This window comes from Cuculus canorus, chromosome 5 (assembly GCF_017976375.1).
Source record: "Cuculus canorus isolate bCucCan1 chromosome 5, bCucCan1.pri, whole genome shotgun sequence".
NCBI lineage: Eukaryota > Metazoa > Chordata > Aves > Cuculiformes > Cuculidae > Cuculus > Cuculus canorus.
The window spans coordinates 68,683,072-68,696,571 of record NC_071405.1 but is presented as its reverse complement, the minus strand read 5'-3'; the positions used below and the strand labels follow the sequence as shown (position 1 = coordinate 68,696,571).

Genomic DNA, 13,500 nt, shown 5'->3' with positions numbered 1-13,500 from the left:
AGCCAGGTTTGGGGAAGGCTGGGGGCCAACCCAACCCCTCCTGTCTTTGTTAACTTCTGCACACAAAGGTGCCCCAAATCGGGATTTCAAGGAGGGATTTGGGGGGAAAGGCAGCATCCTGGCTGTTTCCCACCCCTCCTCAGCTCCTTCCCTACTTTTCCGCCTTGAGCAGCTCTCCAGGAAGAGGAGGAGAGGAAGAGGAGTAGAAGAAGAAGAGGAGGAGGGGAGGAAGAAAAGGAGAGAGGAGAGGAGGAGGAGAGGAGAGGAGGAGGAGGAGAGGAGAAGAGGAGGAGGAGAGGAGGAGAAGAGGAGGAGGAGAGGAAGAAGAGGAGGAGGAGAGGAAGAAGAGGAGGAGCAGGGCAGGTCTGTGCCTGCCCCGGGGCGGAGCCGCTCTCGGCGGGGATCGCGGCGGAGCCGCCGGTGCCGGTGCGGGATGAGCTTCCCGCGGCCGCTGCGGCGCTCCGTCAGCCTCAGCCCGGCCCGCAGCCTCCGCCTCGTCGTGCTGGGGCAGAGCGCCGTGGGCAAGACGGGTAGGACGGGACCCCGGCAGCCCCCCAGCATCCCTCCTGCCATCCACCTGTACCCTCCCTGTATCCCACCTGCATCCCCCCAGCATCCCTCCTGCGATCCTCCCTCTATCCCCCCCGCATCCCTCCCCCCGCATCCCCGTCCCTCCTGCCTGGGAAGGGCGATGGAGCCCCGCAGGAGTCCCCCGGGCAGGGGCTGTTCCAGGAGCGCGGACCCTTTCCGCGGGGATGGGGGATGAGTTTCTCCGGGGCGGCTCTGGGTCCCCCCCGGGGGCCGCCGGGCTTTGGGGCTCCCTCCGCTCGAGCTGTAGCAGCGGCGCTTCGCCGCCGGGAGCTCGTCCCGAGGGTTCCGTCCCGAGGGTTCCGTCCCGAGGCAAAGCGCCGCCGCCGCCCCCGAGCGCGGCTCAGGGTGGGACGGGCGCTCCGCTCGGGCTCGTGTTTAGCGGGCGCTGAGTTTGCTGCTCGGAGTCCGCAGAGCCTCGTCCAGAGCCGCAGCCTTTACTTTTCCTGCAGGAAAACTCTCCTTTCCCTGCACTTCGCTCAGGGCTCTCCTGCGGCTGCCAGGCTGCGGATCTGGGATGCTGCGGATTTGGGATGTTGGGGATCTGGGATGTTGGGGATTTGGGATGTTGGGGATCTGGGATGTTGGGGATTTGGGCTGCTGCGGATTTGGGATGTTGGGGATTTGGGATGTTGGAGATTTAGGATGTTGGAGATTTGGGATGTTGGGGATTTGGGATGTTGGGGATTTGGGCTGCTGTGGATTTGGGATGTTGGGGATTTGGGCTGCTGCGGATTTGGGATGTTGGGGATTTGGGATGTTGGGGATTTGGGCTGCTGCGGATTTGGGATGTTGGGGATTTGGGCTTGGGATTTACGACGCTGCGCTGGGAGCACCTGAGCTCTCTCTTTCACCCTCACTCCTGCCTGGGGAGCATCCTTCCATCCCTTCCCAATTCTCCGTCCTGGGCTGCGATGCCCACAGGTGTCCTCTGCTCCGTTTCTGCACAGGAATGGGATTGGGAGGTGCCGGTTGCTGGTGAGGGAAGGTGCGTGGGTTTTATCACAGGGAGCATCGATCCACGCAGAGCTTGGGGGGACACAGCCTGGATTGCTGTGTCCGTGCAGACAGGGCGAAGCTGCTCCGGAAAAGCCGTTTAGTCCACTGCCACGGTGGCAGCTCCTGGCTCGGGGTCAGTAGCTTTGGCCGTTGGTGCTGTGAAGTTGCTTTTCCACCTACAGCAGCCGGTGAGCCTCTTGCCCAGCATTAGCGATAAATCATCATTTCCTTGATTAAATTAAAGGCTGCGGCTCTCAGATCTTGTTAGCAGCCCGGCACTGGGGAGTGGGAACACGGGAATGGAGCTCAGCTCCGCACACACCCAGAGCACCGCAGGGGGGTCCGTGCGTGGGGTTTGGCCTCTGAGTCCCTGGAAGCAGATGGAGCTGTGAGCGATGGTTGTACAGAGCGTCCAAAGCGCCTTGGCTCGTGTCCCACCCCAGACGGAACACACGCGCTTCCCCGCCGGCATTAATCCCACCCAGCGCAGAGCGGGCGCCTGGGAGCTTTGGGGCCTTCCTGCGCACGAGCGAGAGGCTGTTGTGCCTCCTCCAAAGGGTTGGGTTGTGCTGAGGGTCTTTAAAGGTTCCTCCTGTCGGGTTTGGCCCCGGATCCCTCCTCGGTGTCTGGGAATCATCGTGTGGGGCCGATCTTGGAGCAGCTCCATGGCCTGAAGCCCTCGTGCCCTTCGGCAGCGCGTGGCTGCCGTCCTCTCAGGCTGGGGTGGTAACGCAGGGCATGAAATCAGAGCAGAGGGAGGGAATCGAACATGGGAAACAGAAGGAAAGAGTCAAAAGCATCAGCATCATCGTTCCAGCTCCCACAGGCTGGGGAGAGTGGGATGCAGGAGGTGATGGGTGCTGGTCCCCAGGGCAGGAGAGAGATGGGGTGGCAGAAACAGCTGGGAGAGGAAGGGGTGCGATGGTCAGGGATCCCCTGTTTTGGGGCGGGAAGCAGGGGAGGGTGAGGTGGGTTCCATCCGAACCCATCCATGAGCTGCCAAGCTCCCAGTCCTGGCAGGATGCCGCTGGAGCTCACGCAGAGCATCACACGGGCGAGCTGGTGGCGTCTGCTCCTTCGGGATGCAGGCTGAGCTGAGGGGCTGAGCTGTGCAAGGGCAATTCAAACCCAAGCAGCTGCAAAGTGACGTCCTGTCCTGCAAAGGGACGGCGCGTCCTCTTCCCTGGGCGCTGTGCCTGTGGGTCCTGCTGCCTGTGAGCTCCTGCGCCAGATGGAGCCGAGGGTGAGGAATCCTCTGCGTGCTCTCCCGCTGGGGCGGCTCACCCTGGGTAACGACCGCGAGTGTCCAACCTCGCGAGGAAGGAGTCAAAAGCATTGAACATCATGGCTCCAGCTCCCATGGGCTGGGGAGGGTGGGATGCAGGAGGTGGTGGGGTGCTGGTCCTCAGGGCAGGGGAGAGGTGGGGCTGACGGAGCCAGGAAAGGGTGCGATGAGCAGGGATCCTCCTTTTGGGGAGGGGAAGCAGGGGATGGTGAAGACAGGTTCCATCTGACCCATCCCAGAGCTGCTAAGCTCTCAGTCCTGGCAGGATGCAACCGGGCCCCACGCCGGAGCACCCGGAGCATCGCATGGATGAGCTGGTAGCATCTGCCCCTCGGGAAGCAGGGGGCAGTGAGGTGGGTTCCATCCGAACCCATCCCTGAGCTGCTGAGCTCCTGGTCCTGGTAGGATACAATGGACCCTACACCATGGATGAGCTGGTGGCATCTGCCCTCGGGAGCCAGGAGAGTGGAGGAGACCGAGCTGTGTGAGCGCAATTAAAACCCAGGCAGCTGTAAAAGGGAAACACACCCAGCGACACTCAAATCTCAGCGAATTAATCTGGTGTTTTTTGGAGCAGTGTGGAAATCATCCAGATCCAGTGGTCCAAGGTCCCAGCCCTGCGAGTGGGGCCGGGTTTGGGTGCAGCCCCACTGAAAGCTGTGTAAATCACGTGCGGGAGGTTGTCCTCTGCCTCCTGCTGTTGATGCTGGTCAGAGGAAACGTCGCTGAGCTCCCGAGGAAAGCTCTGCGTATGGAACCCGAGATGAATCGGGGCTGCCGGCGCTGTGCTCGCTGTGCGCCGAGCGGCGGCGTAAACAGAGCAGCACGCGGGTGTGTGGGGCTCCGAGCGAGCCTGGGGGGAACCAGCCCACGGAAACATCCCATAGTCATTCCTAGAGACCAAACGGAACATGGAATGAACCCCTTCAGCTGTGGGGCTCTCCTTGGAGAGCCCTTCTGAGGTCACTTCTGTTCAAGATGGGGAAAACAGAATCCCTTATAAGGCTGCGCTGCCGCCCGCATCCCCTGCTCCTGATCCGCGGCTCCGCTTGTGTTCTTGCACTCCATCCAAGTTTTAATCACTCTAATTGGCTCCTCTTTCGCGCAGCACCACGTGCTCTGGCGCTGGTGAGACACAATCAGGTGCTTTCTAGAAACCGAGCCTGGCCCGTCCCGCTCGGCCCTTCGCAATTTGGGTTTGAAGACGCCGCTGCGCCCCTCCCGCGGGATCCTCGCTGGTCTCCACGGAGCAGTTTTCCTAAATTACAAGCTCTTTCCATCAAATCCCTTCTCTGACAGGCTTGGGTCAGCAGGAGCAGGGAAGGGATCGTCTGGCTGGAAACACCTGTCCAGAGACCCCGCGCAGTGGCAAAGCTCTTGCTGCCCCTTACAGAGAAGCCTGAGGAGTCTCTTTGATCTTTGCGGCCCCGAGAGAGCTCATCCCCACAAATCAGTCGCTGCGCCGGAGCCGAGCTCTGCCTGTGCAGCCGGGCCAGCTGGAGAGAGGAGGAGAAGGCTCTTGCCATGTTTGATGGAGCTGTCGGGCAAACCTCCAGCGCCAGCAGACCTCCAGCCTCGCATTACAGCGTAATTTGGGCTTCGCAGCTCCCGGGCTCTGGTGCAGGGAGACGCAGTAATTGGATAAGAGAGGTTTAATTGCCCGCACTGCTGGGCTCAGCCTGTCCCTGCCTTGCCCTGCCCTCGCAAGGAGGAAGGGATCGGGATGAAGGACTCAGTCTCTGTCAACACGGGACAGGGGTGGTGTTGTGGCAGGGGTTGCTTCATCCCCCTCCTGGGGAGCTGCTGGGAGCAGGAATGCTTGCAAGGATGAAACAGAGTCAATGGTCCCTGCTTTTCCCTGCATCCCTGGGCTGGGGATGTGAATTCCCAGGCTCAGACACGGCAGGAGGGTGATGTGTCCGGCCAGGGTGGGCTGATCCTTGTGGCATCTGCTCAGCTTTGGTTCCACCAGCTCCTAACGCTGCCGAGCGCTGTTCCAGGGCTGGCTTTGCTGCAGCACATGGCCGGGTGAGGAGGACCTCCTGGATTTCCGTGCCCTGTGTTCCTCCGATGATGGCCATTATTTGATGAGCTTTGATGGCTCTGGCCTTCCCTTCTCTATGCCCGGGTCAGGTTAAACAAACAGCGCTGACACCCACGAGCACCATGGGGCAGTTCCCCCGTCGGCGCCGGTGGTGTAGAGGGAGTTTGATCTCACTGCGTTCATTGTGGTTTCTTTACAGCGTTGACCGTAAGGTTCATCACCAGGAGGTTCATTGGAGACTACGACCCAACCCTAGGTAGGTGAAGTCCTTTCTCTTGTTGCTTTTGCCGGTGCCACTGGCTCAGTCTGGAGTCTCCGGGGCACCCCGTGCCGCTCCCAGCAGGGCCAACTCTGCTCCCAAACTCACCGTATCCACTCCTTTTTCCTCTCAGCCAAATGGGCAGCAGTTGGAGACTCCAGCCATCCTGACACCTCCTTGGCTCTTGCATCCCTTTTTCCCTTCCTATTGTTTATTTAAGGCAAAATCCATTGGAGTGAGTGATCTTAAAGCAAAATCCATTGTGAGCAGCCTTCGGCACAGCACAAGGAAGCACAGCGTGCTCAGTCATCCTCCGTTTGCTGGAAGGTGGCTTCTGAGGGGAAGGAGCCACTGGGCAGTGGCCAGTGCTTTCCTGTCCCCTTGGTCCGTTCTGTTTTCCTTTGGGTTTGAGGTTTTTTGGGCACCGAGGTCACGTCCCTGCTGAAGTGTTCCAGGAATGGCTGGTCACTGGCTGTGCATCCTTCTGCCTAGCTCAGAGAATCATGGAATCATTAAGGTTGGAAAAGACCTCTAAGCTCACCCAGCCCCACCTCAACACGCCTGCGAAACCGCGTCCCCAAGCGCTGCAGCCTTTAATCCCTCCAGCGGTGGAGGCTCCACCACTGTCCTGCTGTCACCCATCAGGCTGGGAAATCTGGGAAGCTCTAACCCAGCTGCTTCCCAGGGGACCCAAGGGAAAAGCTTGGGTTGAAACCCAACCCTGCCGCTGCCCCCTCCATCCTTCACATCCCTGCTGTTACGCTGAGCGATGCTTTTCTTCCCCCCTAAATGGACCTTGTTCTTACTCTGCCTGCTGGTCCTCCCTCCGTCCGGGCTCACTCCGTGTGGTGGTGTAGAACACGGAGAGCATATGCTGAGGGTACCTGGGGCTTCCCGCGTCCCGGGAGGGGGACGGTGCCCGGTTCATCCCGCAGATAGCCAAGCCGAGCGGGTTTCCACCAGCGCACGAGCCCCAGGCTCACTGTGCCAAGCGGTTGCTAAGCAGAGAGCCAGCGAGTTCGTTCCCTGACGCTGTTAGTGAAGCTCGACGTGGTTTTTGAGCTGGAAGACACACGCCACGCAGCTGCTTTTCTTGCTTGGTTAGAAAGGAGCCGCTTCCCTGCTGCTTCGGAGCCGGAGCTCAGCGCTGTCTGGGTTCGGAGCAGGAGCAGAGCCTGAAACCAAACCCAACTCCTCCTGCCCTCCCGCTGAGCCCCTCTTTGCAGAAGCACCGCTCTGTGACCCCCTCTTGCTCCGGTGCTTGGCAAACGCTCCGGTCCCGCTGCCCTTCTCTTTCCAGTGAGGTGGAAGCCGTCCGGGTGCTGGCGGGGGCTCTGCCGCCTGATGCCGACACCAGGCTCGGTGGTGGGCTGCCCTTCCCGGACTGGGTTAGGATGTGGGCTTCAAACAGAGGCCACAAAGGCTGTGGGTGAAAATCAACTTCTCAATTGCCCCGAGGCTGCCTGGGTTGTCCTCTGTTGCCCAGGGGCTTCTCTCACACAGGCTTTTCCGTCTGCCCTCCTCCAGAAATGATCTACAGACACGTGTCCGTCATCGATGGGGAGATGGTGCACTTTGAGATCCTCGACACGGCAGGACAGGTGAGCTCACACTGGCCGAGCCTGGAAAACACTCTTGGGGAAGGGCAATTTGCAGTTGAAGGCAATCCCTGGTCCTCCACCACCTTTTATCTATTGTTTCCTTGATGTTTATCTCAGAAAAAAAGGATGTTTTGGAGGGTTCCCGTCTCTCTAACAGAATTACGGTGTGTCTTCAGTTAAATATTTCCCCACTCCCCTTGCTGGCGCGTGGCGTCAGTGGCTCCTGCGTCAGTGGAGCATCCTGACGTCAGGGAGAAGAGCCACAGGGAGCCAGAGGGCACTGGGTCAAAGGAGCCACCAAGCACTGGGTTTGCAGGTGATCACAGAATCACAGAATCACAGAATCACAAGGTTGGAAAGGACCCATTGGATCATCGAGTCCAACCGCTCCCAACACTCCCTAAACCATGTCCCTAAGTACTTCATCCACCCGTTCCTTAAACACCTCTAGGGAAGGCGACTCGACCACCTCCCTGGGCAGCTGTTCCAGTACCCAATGACTCTTACTGTGAAGAATTTTTTTCTGATATCCAACCTGAACCTCCCCTGACGGAGCTTCAGGCCATTCCCTCTAGTCCTGTCCCCTGTCACTTGGGAGAAGAGGCCAGCTCCCTCCTCTCCACAACCTCCTTTCAGGTAGTTGTAGAGAGTAATAAGGTCTCCCCTCAGCCTCCTCTTCTCAAGGCTAAACAACCCCAGCTCTCTCAGCCGCTCCTCATAAGACTTGTTCTCCAGCCCCCTCACCAGCTTTGTTGCTCTTCTCTGGACACGCTCCAGAGCCTCAACATCCTTCTTGTGGTGAGGGGTCCAGAACGGAACACAGTATTCGAGGTGCGGTCTCACCAGTGCCGAGTACAGAGGGAGAATAACCTCCCTGGACCTGCTGGTGACCCCATTTCTGATACAAGCCAAGATGCCATTGGCCTTCTTGGCCACCTGGGCACACTGCTGGCTCATGTTCAGTCGGCTGTCAACCAGCACCCCCAGGTCCTTCTCTTCTGTGCAGCTCTCCAGCCATTCTTCCCCCAGTCTGTAGCGCTGCATAGGGTTGTTGTGCCCCAAGTGCAGGACCCGGCATTTGGTCTTGTTAAACCTCATCCCATTGGTCTCGGCCCAGCAGTCCAGCCTGTTCAGATCCCTTTGCAGAGCCTCCCTACCCTCCAGCAGGTCGACACTTCCTCCCAGCTTAGTGTCATCTGCAAACTTGCTGAGGGTGCACTCAATGCCTTCATCCAGGTCATTGATAAAGACATTGAACAGAGCTGGACCCAGTACCGAGCCCTGAGGAACTCCACTTGTGACTGGCCTCCAGCTGGAGTTAACTCCATTGACCACCACTCTCTGGGCCCGGCCATCCAACCAGTTTTCAACCCAGGAGAGTGTGCGCCTGTCCAGGCCAGAGGCTGACAGTTTCTGCAGCAGAATGCTGTGAGAAACTGTGTCAAAGGCTTTACTGAAGTCCAAGAAGACTACATCCACAGCCTTTCCCCCATCCAGTAGTTGAGTGATTTTGTCATAGAAGGTGATCAGGTTAGTTTGGCAAGATCTGCCTTTTGTAAACCCATGTTGACTGGGCCTGATCACCCGGTTCTCTTGCGTGTGCTTCATGATAGCACTCAAGATCACCTGTTCCATGACTTTCCCTGGCACTGAGGTGAGACTGACAGGCCTGTAGTTCCCCGGATCCTCTCTGCAACCCTTCTTGTATATGGGCACAACATCAGCCAGCCTCCAGTCTAGTGGAACTTCCCCAGTCAGCCAGGACCTCTGGAAGATGATGGATAGGGGTTTGGAAAGGACATCCGCCAGTTCCTTCAATACTCTTGGGTGGATCCCATCCGGCCCCATAGACTTGTGGACGTCTAGCTGGGCAAGCAAGTCTCTAACCGCCTCCTCTTGGATCACGGGAGCCTCAATCTGCCCCTCTAACTCTTGGATTTGTAAACAGAAGGAACAACTTTCTTTGCTATTAAAGACTGAGGCGAAGAAGGCATTAAGTACCTCAGCCTTGTCCTTATCCCCTGTCACTGTTATTCCTTCTGCATCCACTAGAGACTGGATATTCTCCCTCGTCCTCCTTTTCCTGTTAATGTACTTGTAGAAAGACTTTTTGTTGTCTTTTACAGACTTAGCGAGTTTTAATTCTAGTTGGGCCTTGGCCCTCCTGATTTTTTCCCTGCACGATCTCACTTCGTCCCTGTAGTCCACCCAAGATGCCTGTCCTTTCCTCCAGAGCACATAGAGCTTCTTTTTCTTATTGACGCATCTTGAGATCACCCTGCTCCACCAAGCTGGCTTTTCCCCCCGCCGGCTCCTTTTCCGGAACACAGGGATGGCCTGCTCTTGAGCTGATAGGATTTCATTTTTCAAGAGCGCCCAACCCTCATGGGCTCCCTTGCCCTGAAGGACTGTTTCCCACGGGACTTTGCTAATCAACCTTCTGAACAGGCCAAAGTCTGCCCTCTGGAAGTTTAATGTGACTGCTTTGCTAACCCCCTTCTTAATCCCACCTAGAACTGAAAACCCTATCATCTCATGATCACTTAATCCCAGGCGTGATGGAGAGCCCGGGGACAGATTCCCACCAGGCAACAGCTCTGCCTTCGTGCACCCCGATAGCGGCGCTGACTCTGCCTTTGTCCACATCATGGCTGGGGTGGTCGCTGCCTCCATCCAGCGTTTTGGAGTTCAGCCTGGAGAAGAGAAGGCTGTGGGGAAACCTTAAAGCAGCTTCCAGGGCTGAAAGGGGCTCTGGGAAAGCTGGGGAGGGGCTCTGGATCAGGGAGGGCAGGGATGGGATGAGGGGAACGGTTTGGAGCTGAAAGAGGGGAGATTGAGATGAGATCTTAGGCAGAACTGTTTTGCTGTTCAGGTGGGGAGGCCCTGGCCCAGGGTGCCCAGAGCAGTGGTGGCTGCCCCATCCCTGGAGGGGTTCCAGGCCAGGTTGGATGGGGCTTGGAGCCCCTGATCCAGTGGGAGGTGTCCCTGCCCATGGCAGGGGGTGGGACTGGGTGGGCTTGGAGGTCGCACCTTGAGGTACCTGTGCGGCTTTGCAAGTTGCTGCCTTGTGGCAGCCTGTGGTCAAAGACCTTCAGGGAGACGGTGATGGGCTCCCCTGGGAGGTTCTCTAGGTTGCAACCAGCAGTGTTGGTATTTAGATGTTGGGGCTTCTGGTCTTAATAGTTTTTCTGCCCTGGCAGGAGGAGGATTCCCTGCAGATAGAGGAGAAGATCAAATGGGGCGATGGCTTCGCCGTGGTCTACTCAGTGACGGACCGGTGCAGCTTCGATGAGGTCATGCGGCTGTGCTTCCTCATCAACCACATCCACTCGAGCCCCAAGCGGAGCAGTGGGAGCGAGCAGCCCCCCGTGGTCATCGTGGGCAACAAGAAGGACTTGCAGTTCGACAGGATGGTGTCCACAGAGGATGGTGAGAACCTCTCCAAAGCCTTGAAGCTTCCTTTCTACGAGATCTCCACCCGGGACAGCTATGAAGAGACCGTGGGGGTGTTCAATGCTCTCTACCAGGAGCTCATGAGGCAGGGGCATTTCTCCCCGGGTTCCTTCAAGAGAAGGACAGTGTCGAAGCTGATGGAGAAGATCCCGAAGATGCAAGCCAGCTCCACCTTGAACTCGGCTGGCCGCAGCCTCAGCTTTAACTCCTTCAGGGACTACATCCCCGAGTGAGCATCCTCGGTGCGGAGGCGAGAGTGACAGCCAAGCTGGGACTGAGGGACAGGCTACCCTGCTGCCAGGGCACCCGCTGGGTTGAGGAGCAGCTCATGGGGCTGTGCTGGCTCCAGGAGGGGAAGGTTGAGAGGTGGGGAGGGTGGAATTTGGGTCCAACAGCCTTTTAAAGACCACGGGCTTTCACTAATGGGCTTTGTGTCAGCAGGGAGGATGTTCTTTGTCCACCTTCCCCCTTTTCTCCCTCCTCCTCATCCTACATGGCTGAAGTCAGTTCTGAAGGTGGCTCGTGGTGACTTCAGTGGGGTCCGGTCAACTCTTGCAGGCTCAGAAGTGTTTCAGTGGGGATCAGACCCAGCACAGATACGTCTGTATGGGTTTGTCCATTCCTCTAAAAAACCTTGCTGGGTCTGTTTCTGCCCCCACAATGCCGGGGGGACCTCGAGGGCCACGCCGGCTCCAGGCTGTCATCTGCCATCCCTGCCCTGGGGAGAACAGCCATCGCTTTTGCTGCTTAGTGTTTTAGGGAGTAAAGTCCCGTCTTTAGCAGTGGCTGCTTTAAACACTTCCAGCCTGGCCAGCTGCTCCGGCAGGGTGGTCTCTGCCCGCATCCACCCCTCGGTGCCCCCAGACCCAGCCACCGTGTGGGTCAGAGGGTGGCGAGGGCTGCGTCACCTTCTGCCCTCGCTGTGGTCCTCCCTGGAGCGGCAGTGTGCCCACCTGCAGCCTCCAGCGTCTTTTGGAGCTGGGGCGGTGTCTCCGTCCCAGTTTCCCCCTGGGTTTGTGAGCTGGAGCTGCTGCAGAGGGGCAGAGCCTGTGCCCCCAGCAGACCCCACGTCCCCTGGCAGACCCAATCCCCGCAGGAGATCCTGCATCCCCACCAGACCCTGCGTCCCCCCAGCGCTGCTGCAGCTCTGCTCCCTCCTGGCCCCAAGGGAACGCTTAAAAGCAGAACTGAGTTCTGTTTACAGTGGAGAGCAAGGAAAAAAAAAAGCCTGTTAATCCCTGGCTTTTCTAAAATCCCATTTTTTAACATTTCAGGCTCCTTGGCGCTCTCTCCTTTAACACCACTGTAAATAAACCCCCCGGTAAAGGGCGGTGAAGGCAGCAGATCTTGCTGCTCCAGCTGAGGCTGAAGGCACCTCATGCTCGGCACCTTGCTGGGGTTCCTGCCTTTGCCCAAGGGGTTCCTGCCCCTTATTTTCTGCCTGCAGCTCGCTCGGGGCAGTCGAAGGCGACAGGGGCTGCACTCGTGCCGGGTGCTGGGACCCCAGGCTGGGATGGTGCTTTGCCATCGCAGAGGAGCCGTGTGTTTCTGGGGCAGCTCCTCCCGTGAACGCCTTTGCCCTGCGACTCAGCAGAGCGCCAGCAAAACCACTGAGCGGATCGAACAGAGCCAACGCTGAGAGGTGCACATGATGCTCCTTGCAGAGATTCCCCTGCCTTGCTTATCCGTTGCCCTGAATCCAAAGGGAAAATCGCTGTGGCTTGCGGATTTGTCTCTGTGCAGAGTCGGGGCGGCAGAAGGAAGGAGTAGGGGTGGCAGTGAGCAGCAGCTTCGCCCCGTGGCATCGATCCTGCGTGAGGCCGTGCACGGCGCTGCCCTCCCGGTGCTCGTGCGGGCAGAGCACAGCCCTGTCCCCCCGTAGCGACTGTCCCGTCGCCCGCTGCTGCGCCCGGTGACAATAAAAGTCGAGTAAGCAACCACCTGTGATGCTCTTGTGCCTGTGAGGGTGGGTCGTAGAATCCTGGAGTGGTTTGGGTTGAAGGGACCTCCAAGCCCATCCAGTCCCACCCCCTGCCATGGGCAGGGACACCTCCCACTGGATCAGGGGCTCCAAGCCCCATCCAACCTGGCCTGGAACCCCTCCAGGGATGGGGCAGCCACCACTGCTCTGGGCAACCTGGGCCAGGGCCTCCCACCTGAACAGCAAAACAGTTCTGCCTAAGATCTCATCTCAGTCTCCCCTCTGTCAGCTCCAAACCATTCCCCTCATCCCATCCCTGCCCTCCCTGATCCAGAGCCCCTCCACAGGTTTCCCGGAGCCCCTTTCAGCCCTGGAAGCTGCTCTAAGGTCTCCCCACAGCCTTCCCTTCTCCAGGCTGAACAGCCCCAACTCTCCCAGCCTGGCCTCGGACAGGAGCTGCTCAGCCCTCGGATCATCTCCGTGTGCTCCCTGTGCTGAGCACTCCAGAGCTGGACACAGGCTCCAGGTGGGTCTCTCAGAGCGGAGCAGAGGGGCAGGATCCCCTCCCTCCCTGCTGGTCCCACTGCTCCGGATGCAGCCCAGGACACGGGTGGTTTCTGGGCTGGGAGCGCACGTTCCCGGCTCAGTTTGGTCAGTGTTTCCATGCTGGTTTGAGCTCCAGGTCAGTCCAACGCCGAGCACAGCAGAAACCACCTTTATTCAGCACGATTTCTTCAAGATGCTGAGTGCAGGAGGATCAGCCCGAGCAGAAAGCCGGGCCAGCGGCATCCTCCGGTGCTCCCAGCCCTGGGAATGGAGGAGTGCTCGGCACCGCGGGGATCCTTGTCCCGAATTCACCCCAGTGCTTTTTTTACGCCCAAGGAATTCAGAAAGGCTTTTCGCCAGAAGCTCGGTGTGGTCGCTGCCATCCCAGCCCCTCGCTGAGGCCAGGAGCCTGCTTGGCCCCGCTCACCCGCTATAATTAGCAAGAGAGCTCATTTGTGTCAGGCTCAGCTGCTTCCAGAGGGGCCAGGGCAGAGCTCATCAGGGCTGCTAATTGCTAATTACCGAAAGCCTTCGGTGCCTCTGCAGGGAGAGCTTCCCCGCTCAGGTAGAAAGCCCTGAGGTGGCCCTCGGGGTGGTCCCCCTGAGGGGTCCCGGGGGCCAAAGGTGTCTTTAGCGGGGGGACACGCGGGGACGATGCAATCGATGCTGAATCCCTGCTGCGGGGGCTCTGCAGGGCTGGGGGGGAGAGGAGGGGGAAGAGGAAGGTCTTTGCCTTCCTCCGAGTAGAGCCTACAGCTTCAGGGGCTTGGAGGGGTGGGTTGAATCCAGGTCCTTGGAGACGAG

The 13,500-nt window shown here is 58.8% G+C and overlaps 1 protein-coding gene across 1 annotated transcript; it reads left to right on the top strand.

Annotated features, from left to right (window-relative positions):
• The first annotated feature begins 369 nt into the window (after positions 1-369).
• Positions 370-12,163, top strand: LOC104057233 (ras-related and estrogen-regulated growth inhibitor). The gene is made up of 4 exons (XM_054068260.1): positions 370-530; positions 5,116-5,172; positions 6,703-6,776; positions 9,977-12,163. The coding sequence occupies exons 1-4, from the start codon at positions 434-436 to the stop codon at positions 10,460-10,462; spliced, it is 714 nt and encodes a 237-aa protein (XP_053924235.1). The 5' UTR covers positions 370-433; the 3' UTR covers positions 10,463-12,163.
• Positions 12,164-13,500: the final 1,337 nt, after the last annotated feature.